The sequence below is a fragment of the Triturus cristatus genome, chromosome 2_1 (genome assembly GCF_964204655.1).
Source record: "Triturus cristatus chromosome 2_1, aTriCri1.1, whole genome shotgun sequence".
In the NCBI taxonomy this organism is placed as follows: domain Eukaryota; kingdom Metazoa; phylum Chordata; class Amphibia; order Caudata; family Salamandridae; genus Triturus; species Triturus cristatus.
Genome location: NC_140581.1, coordinates 438,121,042 through 438,136,200, shown reverse-complemented (window position 1 = coordinate 438,136,200; position 15,159 = coordinate 438,121,042). Strand labels below are relative to the sequence as shown.

The window sequence follows — 15,159 nt, the reverse complement described above, 5'->3', positions numbered from 1 at the left end:
CCCTATTACACATCAATGTCGTGTCAAGCGGGTAATCAAGGAGTAATCGAGGGCAGGTCTCAGTTTTAGTGGGTTAAAGCAGGTAAATTCTATTTGGTTGAGGAACTGTATTAGGGATCACCACACAGCTTAAAATTTAGACTCTGTGGGACAGATGTTCCATTGCCAAGGTAAGCCATAGGCGAGAGAATCATTGAGCCATGGAGGAGGGGGGTCTTCTTCCATGCGTGGGCTACATGTTGTCTGGCTGCCTTGAGCATGTAACTAATAAGTGTTCAATCAGCATGGGACATCGCTTTCAAGGCTAGAGGGTGAATCCCCAGGATGATCACAGTATGAGAGAGTGGGAGAGGGTACCCTAGAGTGGCTTTAATACAACTTAGCACCTCCTTTCAGAAGGTAGCGATGAGGGTGCAGGACCATCATATGTGACAGAAGTCCTCTCAGTCTGTTTTTTACACTGTCAGCATAGAGAGGGTGTGCCAGGATAGATTACGGAGAGACATGCAGGTGAGTAATACCATAGGAATATAAGCTTATATGCCGTTTCCCGAAGGTAGATGCTACGGTATGTTTTGGTTATGTCCCGCCACGGTGTGTCTGATTGCTTGGGTGTTATGCCCTTCCACTGTGTTTGACTGACATACAGTTTGGTAGGTGTGGATGCAGGGGGGATGGAGTGTTGGCGCGTACTGTAGGCGTTGGAGATAAGCCTGTGTGAGCCATCATATGCTCTAACAAGCTTCTCGCAGAGAGTGAAAGGTTGCACAACCTGTCATCATCTGGTGGCTTGCTGTGTCTGCCGTGTCCAATGCCGATTTTAGGCATGTATTGGCAATATGTTTGCCTTATTCTGCCAGGTGTGCGGCTCTTTTTTTTGTACTCGTCTTGCTGGTGCTTCATAACGTCATCCATTTCCTCCCAGTGCCGGTAGGGATGTCTGTTTAGGAGGCTATTTGAATTTGCAATGCGCCACTGACTGGCTGCGCTACTCTCAAATTTTCTTTGCACGAGGTCCATCCTTTTGCTCCCCTTGTCAGGAGGCTGCCCCGATGTTAAAGGGATATTTGCCCTCTTCTGTGCCATCGAGGTAATGATCAAATCAGCCAGCACTGTACCTTTGATGTAGGCTGGGTCCTTGGATGAATATTTATACTTTTTCTCCGCCCTTGGAGTCACAGCTCTACAAGTGACAGGCTCCTTGAATGCCACCCTTCAATGGTCTAGGACACTAGGTAGCATTGGAAGTAACCGGTTCCTGGCTTGGGATGGCAAGAGGGTTTCCAGCAGCACACAAGACTGTGGACTCTCCTCCTCCAGCTGCAATCCATACTTATCCTCAGCCTTCTTAGTAACTTGGGATCCCAATGTCACCAGAGGCGAAGGCCTCGATGGATAGCAGTCTACCCCCTCCCCTGGGGAGTCAGTCCCCAAATCATGCCACTGTGAATCAGTGTATTCTGATTCTTCTGAGCCTTGAACCTGCCCAGCCCTTCCTGCTTTTCTTCTTTGTAGAAGAGTTATTGTTCCTCTTCCTGCACTTAAGGTGTTAAAGGAGGTTTGATATCTTCGACGTACTTAATGCCCTGGTCTTTCGGCGTTGAAATTTTCAGTGGAATTCGAAATCCCTTCAAGGTTTCGTTGAAGTCGGTCTTCTTCTGAAGTAATGCCATCATTATGGCCTTGACGCGCTGCTTCTTTCTCTTGATCTCCACTGAGAGTTCCTCGGGACGGAGGTTCGAAGTAGATTTTCTCTTTGAAGTCGAAGATTCCTTCTACGACGTATCAGTTATCGAGCTTCAATGTTCGTCTTGAGAACTCTCCTTTTTCAACGACGAAGCGCCCCTCCCTTGCCCGTTCTTCGACAACTGAGACTTATCAGCAGATTGTTTTCTTGTGGTGTCACTTTCGAGGGATCCAATGGGATCTTTATCTCAGGGCCTGCCTCCAGTCAGCGAGTGTTAAAGACAAGGCTCCCTTCGACGACTTTGAGACTGATCATTTATGTGGGGTCAATGCATCTCTTACCTCCAATCTCTTGTCCTTTTAGTTGCTTGGGTTTCGGCCTTGATGATCGTCAGGTCGGCATTGGATGTTTCCACCTTGGCACCTTTTGCAACGTTTTTCTCCTCATTGCTCGACAATACCACGTCTCTTAGGTACAGAGTTGGTTTCTGCCCCTGCATGGTGTAATGTGCCTGTCTCTGATTCTCCCTCGACCTCAGCATCTTTGATTTGAACCAGGCACAGGCGTTGCTGTCTTCGCTTCAATGGTTATTGGGCTAGCAGAGGTTGCAGAAAGGGTGTTGGTCCTTAAGTACAAATTTGTGGTGGCAATTCAGGTGGAACTGGAATGGAGTCTTCTTCATTAGGCCGTACAGGGAGCCCCTTGTCTGGGCATTCTCCAACCAGTCGAGGAAAATCCTCTCCTTCCCTCTAGGATTCCCTTCCAGTACTTTGCTGTGAATGCTCTTCTATGTATTTGCTGTAATCTTTCGGTGAACATTTCATGAACTTCTTCTCAAATGTTTTCCTACTCGTGTTGGAGAGCCTTCAGCCAAGCATCCAGACCGAACGGCGGAAACAAGAGAAGAATCTTAGAATAGTGACCAAATTTTGGAGCTTCTGGGGGAGGGCATAAAATGACACAGGAGGTACCAAATGGGGAATCCACTGACGCCGAACAACAAAAACACAAAAATAGAAAAAACACAAAAATAGAAAATCTACAAAAAAGTGGAGAATTCAGGACCCAACCACTAGATGATAGAATAATGCACAGCATATGATTTCAGAAAAGATACACACTGCAAAAGTGCTGTGTTTAAACACAGTTGCCCCAACTCAATCCATAGATATGATGTCATCTGCAATTTGAATTTCTTGCACCCATTGAGTGTCGCAGCTGTCCAAGAAACGGTTTCAACATGTGGTATCTCAGAGGATTGACAATCCTCCCACATATTCTAAGAACTAGTGTCTTGAACAATGACTCCGGGTATTCATCAATGTACAGGAGGGAAAGGGGTCTGCCCCGTCCCTGTATATATCACCTTTTTGAACCCAACATTACAATCCATTCATTCCTTTGGGGTTTATCTTTCTTGGTTAAAAGTACAATGAGCAATGTCAGTTTGGTTATGTGCAAATTAAGTAATTTTGTTGTACAAAAAGAGAGTGAACATTTAACCTCGAAGGGCTAAAGGTGATTTTTATTTATCAGCAGCAACATTGGGCAAGGCAGAATAATTTAAAATGCCAGCTTTACTGCTTATGCTTACTTACCAAAAGTCTACTAATAGGAGTTCAAGACTGGAAATGCAATAAATAAATGATATGCAACACAAACTTTTAAAATAAAGAACACTGACTCACTGTAAACCTGCTTTAATTACGGTGACCTGAATGATTAGTGTGTTTAAACGTTAACAGGTCCTAAGTTTACACAATGGAATTGACTCACCCGTAGGAGAATGTACGTGTTGCTTTCCACCGGGACATTAAAGCAGCAAAGAGGCCCATAACCAAAGCTGAGCAGTCAAAGAGCATGTGGAATCCATCAGAGATGAGGCCTAGACTATTAGTCCAGACGCCATAGAAAAGCTCAACAAAGGTGAACGACTAAAATAAGACAGAGCAGTTGTTAATAACAGTATGTTGTAAGTTTCAATAAAGTAGTCATCATTTAGAGCTTTATAAAAAGCAATCACAAACAATGTTTTAGCTAGCGGATGGTGCCCACTCAATGCATAGTATAATGCAAACAAATGGATATGTAAAGACCTAAAGTCATCCTGTATAACTAATCAGGTGATATGCAATTTTTCAATCTCTTTAAAATGTGTATTGCCAGCATCCAGAACCTAGCTCATAGGTCAAAGATCGAAAAAATAGAAATCATTAATACTGCCTTTGCAAGAGCAGAAAATGGGTGCCCTTCTCTTTCCTCAGATTGAGATTTATTTTTAGTATAATGTGTTTCTTACTTGTTCTAGCCTTGTTTCCATGGCTATTTTGAGCTATATTATAAAGCGGAATATTAGTCAAAATAAACCTATGCTCTTTTCCCTTTCTCTGCTTCTCCATGATCACATTCCACCCTTTTTTGAAGAGGTTTAATTATATTGAAAAACATGTATTCCTCTTTATTAGGATTGCCTTACAGGCAGGTATTATACTGCCCAGAAACAAAATATATTAATGTAAACTGTTTTCTTCTGTGCACTAGTTCATGAGAAGGCCATAGCGGGTCAAGAAATAGTGCTCTGCAATAAGAGTTCAGTAAACTGACCAAGGCGATTGCCTTAAAAATGGAAAATTGGTTACATTTAATAGAAATGCACAATTTGCACAAACTCTAGTTTTTAAGCAAGGGCTCTGTAGAAAAACAAAATCTGTACTGCACTTTTGTCATGGAGACGGTGCAGATTTAAATTTCAAAGGCTGAAAAGTGATTTTAATCCCTGGGTCCTGTTATAATTTACTTGTATTTTATGTCTTTTAGTGTTTTGTCTTCTAATCTAATGGACCAAAAGGACTTCTTGCATTGGTGGGCGGCCAGCTCCCATCAGTTTCTGTGCCTTCTCTAGTAACCTGCATACAGATTTTATTTCAAGGTCTATAAGAGTTCTCTTGGGGCTCTGAGATCTATTTCTGTCCTTGACACGGACTTTTCCACTTCCACTGAGTGGCTCTGGTAATATCTCCTTTCCAGCCACCTCTCCTATCACAAGCACTTACCCTTCCCCCCTACCCTAAGAGTTCCTCATTATCATAAGCAATCTTATAGCCCTTATATTGGATTTTCCCCTGTCTGCCGAGTGTTTTTTTCCACTCAGGAAACCAAATTGCTCTCATCAATACAGTGTCGGGCCTCACACTTCAAAGACCCTTGAAGGTACTTTCTCTCAATGTACATGGTTTGACAAATTCTCTCAATTAATTTGGGGCTCGGAAAGACTGAGACTACAAGTTGCTAAGCTCTACTCCACATCAGAGAAGGGTGACTTACGTCTTTTTAAGATCCGGCACTGTTGGCACTGGCCCCTAATAAAGTTACAGAGAGCCCACCTTGCTGTGGATTCATGCTGTTGGAGATGTGATTTACCAGACCGTGATATAGTTCTTATTTTATGGGAATGTGACCATCAGAAGGCCTTCTGGACGCATGTTTGGGAACATACGAGAAGGACCCTTGGGGTGGACAGACCTTTGACAGCCCAGTTAGTGCTATTACATGATGCGTCTGACCTCGCTTCAGTGAATCAGCATGTTTGTAGATGGCTATTCACCGCTCTCAGGGTTGTTAAATTGGTGATACTGCATCTTTGGAAGTCGACTATATAATCTACACTGCCGAACTGGTTGGACAACATGTATGATATGGCTCTTTTCTTAATGATTGCAGAATCGAGCTCACCTATTTATTTAAGGTGTCTACATAGAACACGTCCTGCTTCATATTTCATACAGACCCCTATTCTGTGCCCCCTGACCCCTCCCTTTTTGGGTTTCCCGGCCTTCGACCTCTATTGCTGGATGTGTTGGAAGATGTGGATAGATTGCAACCATATCTTATTTCTTCCATACAGGTGTTAACCAATTTCATCTTTACTCCCTGCTACGGGTGCCTGTTTTCCTTCTCCATTTTCCTCTTCATTTGGTTTTAGTGACCAATTATTATTATTATTATTATGGTATACATTTGGACTTTGGAATAGCATTTAATTCAGTTGATTTTCTCGCTCTGCGTGGCGACTGATTTTTTATTTTTTATTGTAAAACTCTTGAATAAGAAAAGCTTAATAAAGAATTGAAATCCCACGAAAAGAGTCGACTTTTCACAAGATGTGGCATACACAAATGAAAAATTGAATAGCATCACTGGCATTTTCTTGAATAGAAATGAGAAACCTTGAACTCATATGATGGAAAGCTTTACTTCAGCAATTAATACAATCAAAGAATTATTGTTGTGCTTAAAAAACTAAACACATGGACTAGTGTTTTGTAGGCTTTGTACATATTTTGAAGGTTAGTTGAGTTAATGTATAACTTATATGCAGGCATAAAAAGCTCTTTAACCAAATGAAATTAAATAAATCATTTTTTTAAAATAAATATTGATTGGCTTACATAGCAACAAGCCCTTGGTGCTAAGTAATACGTAGGTATAATGAACCAAGCAATATATTAGCTGCTATTATTTGATGTAATCTGAGACTGCAATGGAATTGCAACAAAATGACACTTTCATTTTTAGAATTAAGTTTAAGGAGACATCCAGAAGAGGATAGTTGGACTTTTTTTCATGGCATTTAAAACATGGCTATGTGCATGAAATGAAAAGTTGCTTTACTAAACATCTTTGATATTTCAGTGGTGTACTGACAATCTCACGCCAAACAGAGCATAATAAGGTGTGTGTGTGTGTGTATGTATGTAAAATATATATATATATCAGCGCTCCTGCGTCCCGTTTCCGAGACTCACGGGGTTCCTTCAACTTCAAATCAGCGAGGACGCGTTTCGGCGTTCTGCCTTCTTCTGCTCGCATTAGGGAAATGATGCAGTCTGTGAGTGTCGGTGCTTTAAATTGCTAGATGGCTTCTCATTGGGCGCAGTGGGTGAAAGGAGGGAAGGGATTGGCTGTTCGTTAGCCAATGTCTTTTATACTTCCTGCTGTTACCACAACATCCATACTGCGGGAGTATTTGTTAAAAGTTGTCTCAGTCCCAATGGAAAATGACAGTCTTGCATATTAAGCCAAATGGCACTCCCAAGTATGGACAAGTCCCTTCACCACTGCTCAATTGAAAGGTACCGCACTCGTGGTGATGTTGACCCTGGTTGAGGGGCCCCTCGTCAAACCTTGGGCTCTGCTGCACTCTGCGCAAGGGTCGGTATATATCCAATCCAGTGAGAAGAGAGGAAATAAAGCATTTCTATTGGCACTAGAAAACGTCCAATCAAGACTCTGTGATTTAAAGGCTGTATAAATGTGACACAAGATAAGATGGAAAGTATAGAAATATCGCTCAGAAGGAAGTTGGCAAAATATCATCACTTAGGTGCTAAAGATACAAAGCTAAGTCTTAGACCCTCGGAGATGTATGCTTGTGTTTTACTGCATGCATGCTGCATTTTGCTAAAGTCAGAGGCCAGAACAAACACCCATGAACTAGTATTGCCCAGTTGAGAGTACTGATCATAAAAATGTGCTTTTACTTTGTCAGAAATTAGGGACATTTAAGACTTTTAGGGTTATAGTTGTGTGTTAAAGCAAATTGCATCATTGGAGAGAATATAGAATGCAGAGGGACACCCCTAGGGTTGTGTGATGGTCTATATTCTTGGTTTATTTTTGTGGTGCAAAGGCAGAGAACAGGGCTACATGCCTAGTCTGGGAGGTGGGTGGTTGGTGATGGGCTTCAAAGACAGCGGACTTAATGATAACATGCCTATAAGCAAGCAACAAGACAGTGTTGAGATGTAGAAAGAGCAGCCATGAAGAAGAACATAGACAGTAACTGGGCAAGAGGGGTGAAGGGGACCACATGTCTTATTACAGAGCAGGGAGCTCAGATGGAGGAAACAGAGGAGTTGGGGTGGGGAGTGAACGGCAATATTTAGTAAGAACTGAGGTGACTGTATGGATGAAGGAAGGGGCCTGAACAGTGAAATGAGCAGAGAAAGGGAATTGAATAGGCAACCATGTCAAGGGTGGGGAAGGTAGATAAAATGATTCTATTGGGGAATTGGTGGGTGGGGAATGAAGACGTGGAAAGATGTGGCTAGGAGGGGAAACAACCTTAACAACGAAGTTTTAATTACGAGTTACCTGAACAACGAAGGCCGAACAACGAAAATCCTTAACAACGACTTTCCTAAACCACAACTTTTCTAAACCACGAACGATCTAAGACTGCCAAGGCCTGACACGAAAGGCTTCTACATTTGTGATTAAACAATGTACAAATATGTGTCTGCCTGAAACGTTTGAGGTTGCGAGGAGCCACACACTTTAGTTAAGCCCCCTCCTATGACTGCTAAAAGAGAAGCATCAGTTGTGACTCCTGTTTCTAAGTAATGTCAAAATGATAAATGCACGCGCAAGACAGGGCAGGTGTGCATTTCAGTCGTGAGAAAGAAGAGATAAAAGCTTTTTAAGTTGCTCTTCGTCTTCCCCGTTCTGAAGCCTCCTTGCTGCAGAGAAAAACTCTGCATGGTAGTCACTCCCCTTCGCCCCCACTGACCTGACACGCTCATCGACCCCTGGCATGAATCACTTGGCACTGCAGCCACCAGGCAGGCGGGCTCTGATGAGCGCGGGGATGCAGTCAGCTTTCATCATGCCAGCTTTGTAGCAACGTCGGGGGCACAGCGTTACTGGCAATGCTCTGGACTCAGCCAATAAGGAAAGATGGGGGTGTGGGAGGTCTCCCCCAACAAATACATTGTTTAAATTAATCTATTATTAGATTTCTTTTATAAAAAATGTCAAACATGCAAATAAAAAAAAAAAAGGGGTGTAAATGTGTATTTTAAATATTTTATCGTGGTTTAGGAACTCGTTCTAAAAAAAGTAGTGGTTTGGGATTGTTCGTTGTTTAGCCATCGTGGTTGAGGAATTCGTGATTTAGGCAGTAGTGGTTTAATCATACATCCGGCTAGGAGTGCTCACAGTGGTCTCTCCAAAGCAGATGGATGCAAGGAAAATGTTGCAGTTGTGATAGGACGTCAAAGTGGAAATTATGCTTTATTCTAAATTAGATGGGCACTGAACAAAGCCAAAATGAACATGGAGGGGTTGGACAAGGATGAGCGATCAGAATAATGACTGAATGGAATCAAACCATTACCATTTCTCATCCCACTTCTTAGATCTTTGAGGAAACACCCAAGCTAGTCTGGTTACGATTGCAAATGAAACCACAAACAGTAGTCTGTAAAAACATATGATTAATTAAAGCCTTCATGAATGTTCAAATTGATAACATAGTAGGCATTATCCTATTGTCACATGTTACAAATGCTGTATTTTCTAACTCCATCCTGTAGTGGGAAGTAACAGTAGACAGCAATGCGCACTCGGCTGCCCTGAAGCATACATCTCGGCACAGTTCACTGCACTGAGGATCACTGCTAGAAAGGCGCCTTGTGCCAGTCCCAAGAAGTGGGACCCAAAGGGAGGCTCTTCTAATAGTCAAATTCAGCACAGCTTTTGACAGTCTTAATGAAATGACTGAACTCCATAATTTATTATATTGAAGTCATCTGATTCCCCTACATATGGTTTCGTCATGAGAGAGAAATTTGAAGATTTCACACGCACCACTTCTGATTTCGAATGTATTTTAATGAACTACGTCCCATTCAATACCATGGGCCCAATACTTTTTCCACGCACAATTGAAAAAGATTGCCATTTGGATTTCTAAATTGACGCACAACTGGAAATCTAAGCCTTGAATCGTTTTCAATACTACCAAGTGTATGCACAACTACATTGATGTATGCAAACCTTGATTTACAAAACCAACATCCATTGGATTCGGTATCTGTGTTCGATTTACATTCAAATGAAATACGTTTTCCAAAAAAACACCTTAGGCGGAACATTTGCCATAATAGAACGAGCACAGTTTCAATTAATCTTGTCAACTTCCGAATTATACATAAACAAAGTTGTTGGGATTCGACATCTGATTAAATTCCCACTTCTTGATTTTTCGTCTACATTCAGTTGTATGCACCATGTTTCGCAAGCACCTTTATGGTTATAAGTTTTTCTGTTTCCAAACACATCTTGTTTCACATTTTCCGCAATTCAGTCCATGATATACGCAACTCCAAGTTGTGACTTTATGATCCTTTTTGATTATCATAATAACACTATTGCCCGTTTTCGATCCAATATGACCGATAAGAGCACTTCCGGTACACTGCCCAATAAACAACATCGGGTCAGCATACCAGGAAATAACTTGACAGGCCACGAAGTGGAACAGCTTCATCTAGACAACGGCTAAACTTCTCTGTTTCCAGGTATTTGCTAGGCACCTGTATAACTCAAATATTTGCGGATGTACGCCTGTACTTAATTAGAAAAAACCCAATATTGAAGGCATAATGGACAATGTATTCTTTATATAGTTAGGCGAGTTGCAGAGGCATTTGAATGTCTTTTTCTAGGGTCCTGGTCATTGTACTTTAGAAGCACTTGTTGATTCATGGTAATATCACTGCGCTCGAGTAAGAGAGTTCTTAGTTGGTTCAACGGAGCAATGTACTTTTTAGGTCTCGCGACCTGCTTGCACTGCGCAGCAGTGCTCGCGCAGGCAAGAGTCCTTATGTCTGGGTTTTGAAAATCACCCTGGAAAATGCACACGCTTGTGCGTGTGATTTTACCTTTGCAGCCTGCTATTGGCCTTTCCGCGCGTGTTCTTTTGTCAAATAGACACCAATAGGCCAGAGGCGGGCGCATAGCTTCGCCCCTGGCCTATTGGTGTCTATTACGCGCATTTCCTGCCATATGGTTTCAATTATCGTGCCCAGACACGGGCGCGATAATGGAAAGCATATGGGCGTGCGCGCACCACTCGCGGCTTTGTATTTCACAAAAGGCGATCGCTTTCGGTTTTGTGATCGCTTGTTCTTATACAGCACTGGCTACTACCAAAAAAACTTGTTTCTCCCTTGTTTATGTCTATTTTAAGCACAGGATGAATATGTGACTTGCTCAGAATCACAGGATGTTAAACGTACGCCGGGACTCGAACCCGATTCTCCAATTCCCAAATCTCCAGCTCTGGCGCTAACGCTAATTGCACTGTAAGTGGTTTTACGTTGGCTTTTAACAGTGGGTCTGAAAGGCTTGTTTTACTTTAAAGATAAATGCGGTGCCTGATTCAGAGACACCGCGCTTTCTGTTTAGTTTACTTTTTTTTTTTAACCCCCCTCGGATGGAAGTTTCCAGAAGGGCCTAATGGGTGTGCGGTGAGCGGGTCATGTTACAGGCCGCAGCGCGTGGAGACGCTGGCAAACATCGCCCAGACCTGGGGCCCAAGGACTGGCTTCAGATTCCAACAGGTGGGGCGGGCCTGGCTCCTCGTGTGGGGATATTTGCACCCGATCTTGTGGTAGGTTTCTGCGGGCTCTTTGATCCCACTCCCGTAGGTGCCTAGTACCCCCCCAGCACACTCCAAGTTCAGCTGGAAGTATTCTCGCACTGCTGACATGCTCTCCTTGGTAAACAGCCCAGGCTGCGCGCCAGCCTTTCCCCCGGGACCTCCGGTAGGCATGTGTCCCACCTTCAGGAGTACACCCCTCCCGGGACAGCTGAGTGTGGTGTCCGTCTGTCCCGTCTCTTCTTTTGAGGAGTTCCTCTGCGTGCTGTGTGCTCAGTGCTGCGGCCAGCACTGCACTCCCTCCCGAAACTGTTCCTCCGCTTTCCCACTCTGTCCCGTTGCCCTTCTAACACTCCATTCTGACCCTCAGCACTCCGTGTCTTTCACAGTTCTCGTTCGTGGTTTTCCCGTCTCTGTCACCCTCTGTCTAGTCTAGCCTCGTTTCTTATTTGCTCACCCATCCCTGAAACACACCACACACTCTTTATTGCCCATCATGAATTACAAATGCGGAGCTCCGGTGAAATTGAGGTTTACAAGGCGAACCGTTCTCCTCACCTTGCTGGCTGCGCCGCTCGGAGCCTCACAAGCGTTGGATGAGCCTACAAAACACCACCACACACTTGCAAAACCCTTCAAATGCGTTTTTTTATATAACTCTTCTACTAAAAATTGGTTCGACCTTTCTATCGTAAAAGCATGCATCTAAAACATTGCCTTTTATTTCTGTTAATGCATGTGCACCTATGCACGAAGTGATGAAAAATCGTCTAAAAGAGGAATTAACATGACAGTAGAATGCAGTATGGTTCAATACATTGTACACACTGCGGTGGGGTTTTAAATATTGCACAACCCATAGAGTGGCCAGCAGCCCTATGGTTGGGTTAATCTGCTGCCTGTCACGCATGGGCGTGAGGCAGGCGAAGGGGAGGCATAAACCAGGTGACAGCGGCACTAGGAGGCAGCACTGTGACACCTAAACACGGAGGCTAACCACTGGTTTTAATCTGGCTGTTCAAAAACCGGTTCCCTTCCCAGATGTCACGAGGCCCCGCTCTCTCCCAGCAGCTTCTGAGCGGACACTGCGTCTTGGTGCCGCACCAGTTTGCTGCCATTTGTGAATCAATTTGGGACTGCAGAGATACTGAACGCTGTGTTCGGAAGGGACCGCTTCTCCTACGAAAGGGTGGCACAGGAAAAAGGAGGGGAAGAACTATTGCAAGTTGTATTTGTGCACGTTTCTAGGAGTGAAACTGTTAATGAAAGTAGTTGGGTGTCTGATTGCAGCATGTAACAGTGGCTGCCTCCTCGCAGCTGCCTGCAATGGATATGGTTTTCAAGTCAGTAATCCTGTTTTTGTAACGTTTCATTAAAATGCCGCCCCCATTATGTTGCACCCTTTGCGTGGTTCCCAGGCGGAGTAGGAAGACGCTACCAGCAATCCAGAAGGATGCAGCTGCTGTCTAGTTTCAAAACTCTAACACTAAGCACCGGCAGCCTCACTGTGATGCAGGCGTTTGTTTACACGCGTCACTTAGGAGAGGAGCTGTCATCCCTCACTGCTCAACTCTCACAGTTTTAATTTGTGCTAATAAAACTCTCCCCTCTGTCAGCCAAAGATCCTTTAGGTCAAGCAGAGAATGGTATACAAAAGGTCTCTCATAATGCTGTTTTATCATCATCTGTGCTTTTTGGTGGCACAGTGACTAATTTTTAATTGAATAATGTAAGAAATGAGATTTGCCCCCCCATCCTCTGTTTTGATAGTAAAAAACAACCATTAATGAAAGTACAGGGGGCCCCTCACAGACCTCTAGGTTTCTGTGCCACTGCACCTGCTGCACTAGTAATATCTACACACCTTTGCTCGTGGCACCCGACGCAGCTTTAGAATTTTTCCAAAAGGTTTAAGATGCGATTGTCAGATATTCCTTTTTATGATGGGCACATGCTGATGAGCTTTGCGGGGGTCAACAGGGGGTAAAGGACATTGTCATTTACAACGCCATTACTTGATTAATACTTAAGGAAGGGGAAAAAAAAACCAATAACATTTTCAATGCCAATAGCTCCAAACAATGTCATTGCGAGACCTATTGCATTGTATATGCTTGTTTTGTAAAGTTGTGGATATTATGTTGTCTTACAAGGATGATATTGGTGTTTATTTTGTTCTAGGAGCCTCACAACAAAGAGATGGAATTGGAATCTTGTTGAATTGGGGTTTGAGGAATGATTCCCTCATTAGATGCGAGTCCTTTTGCAGTTCGGATGAAAGACCATTAATGGCTTTTTATAATCCCAAAGTTGATTATAAAGTGATTGTTTTCTCGCATTGCCTTTTCACAGATTATTTGAAGTTAATCGATGGACGATTATTTGAACTTATTTCAAAGTTGATTTGAAAATCAGAATCAGTGGAGAAAAGAGGAAATTAGATGGGGTGTAATGTACGATGGGAATGATGTTTACAGAAAGGATGAAATATGTTGTTTTTTTTCAGCGCTCTAGTGTTCCGAGTCATAAAGACAACCCTAAAATACATATAGAAGGGTTTGAAACGCATCAACTGTTTTTCATCTACCAAACGAGTTTATTATAAATGTGATACTACTGAAGCTCAAAACAAACAATCTTTAAGGACATGTGATTTTTCTCTGCGCTCAGTATGGACACTGTTTTGGTTTTGCACTTTTAGGAGGGAGTGGAATTGGAAAACAATGTAAGCTCCAAGGGCACTTTTAAAAAAAATGGAACTTGGGCTTTAAATAATTCCTTTGATATTTGTTGTATGTAATGTTGTTATTGTTTTGTGTATGTGTTGTAGTACTTCTGTGTCTTTTCTCTTGTTGTAAATATTGTATTTTTTTTTTTTAAACAAACTTTATTGCTTTTTTCAACAGACATGGTTAGACAACTCTCAATATCCTTCGGATTATGATTGAGCCCCAAGGAAGCAGTTAAACACAACGACCCCCAGTATTCCAACTGCAATTGTCCAGCAGTGTCACTTGTGCAAAAGGAGGATAATATTAATCTCAGTCCCGGGTTGTTTTTGAGGTTGCTGCTGTGAGTTAGCTACCACCACAGTACATTATTGATGTGTCCCCTCAAGGCTCATCTTCCAACACAGGTCGCCTCGTGTAACTCCCCCACCCTCCCACAACTCCCACCCTTCCCACCGCCAGGCATGCTGCTTATGCTCAGTTCAACTATGTATTCAAGATGGCCGACTGGTATGAGCTCACCAAGGAGCTCCGACACGCTTGGGATCTGTTTGTATTAAATATCCCTGCTAGCGGCAGTTGACTATTGGAACAGAACATGGGAACGGAATATGAAACAGAAGTCACAACGATTTTAGTTACTGGAAGCGGGAGTGGTGCCAATCCTAATGCTCACCTCAGTCCCTCCTGACTCCGGTGGGGCTGACTGGCTGCGGTTCACCATCCACGAAGCGGAGCGCTGACCGGATCTTTCACAGACTCCCACTTGTGCCTGCACTGACGCTGGCGGCGCAGAATCCGTCTTGGATCGCCGAAAACAGAGCGGATCTTGGACGGGACCTCCGTTGGAACATCGCTGCCATCTGCAACAGTAGTGGAAGTGCTCAGCTGGCGTGGGACGATACGGACGTGCAGAGGGGTCGACAGAGCAAGGTGAGCTCTCCCCCTGCAGAGGATCTAACCAGACACAGCACACGGAGACGCACAGTACTTGCAGCCCCGGACGAAGCGGCATCCTAACTCGGCATTGGGGCGAGACATTGACGTGCGGGGGGATTGGGGGAGCAAGGTGAGCCCTCATCCCGCTGCGGGTCTGCCTAGTCACGGAGTCACACGGAGCAGGCGGCCCCGGATAAAGCCGCAGCCTGGCCCCGCCCGCTCGGGCTCGATTCGTATCGGCGCTGAGTATGTTCTTGGAGTCTGTTCTTGGTGCTCTGGCGGTGTGACCCTCACATTCTGTGCTGTGCATGTGAGCGTGTGCAGTTGGCTTCCAATTTTGCATATGGCCGCAACGCTCGCGT

At 43.8% G+C, this 15,159-nt stretch overlaps 1 protein-coding gene across 2 annotated transcripts in view; it reads right to left on the bottom strand.

The window, feature by feature from the left end:
* The window catches only part of SLC30A5 (solute carrier family 30 member 5), a 427,281-nt gene that overhangs the window by 129,718 nt on the left and 282,404 nt on the right, over positions 1–15,159 (bottom strand). For both annotated transcript variants that reach the window (XM_085632130.1, XM_085632138.1), the window contains exon 11: positions 3,464–3,621. In XM_085632130.1, coding sequence (XP_085488256.1) covers positions 3,464–3,621 — 158 coding nt within the window. The remainder of the gene's footprint in view (positions 1–3,463; positions 3,622–15,159) is intronic.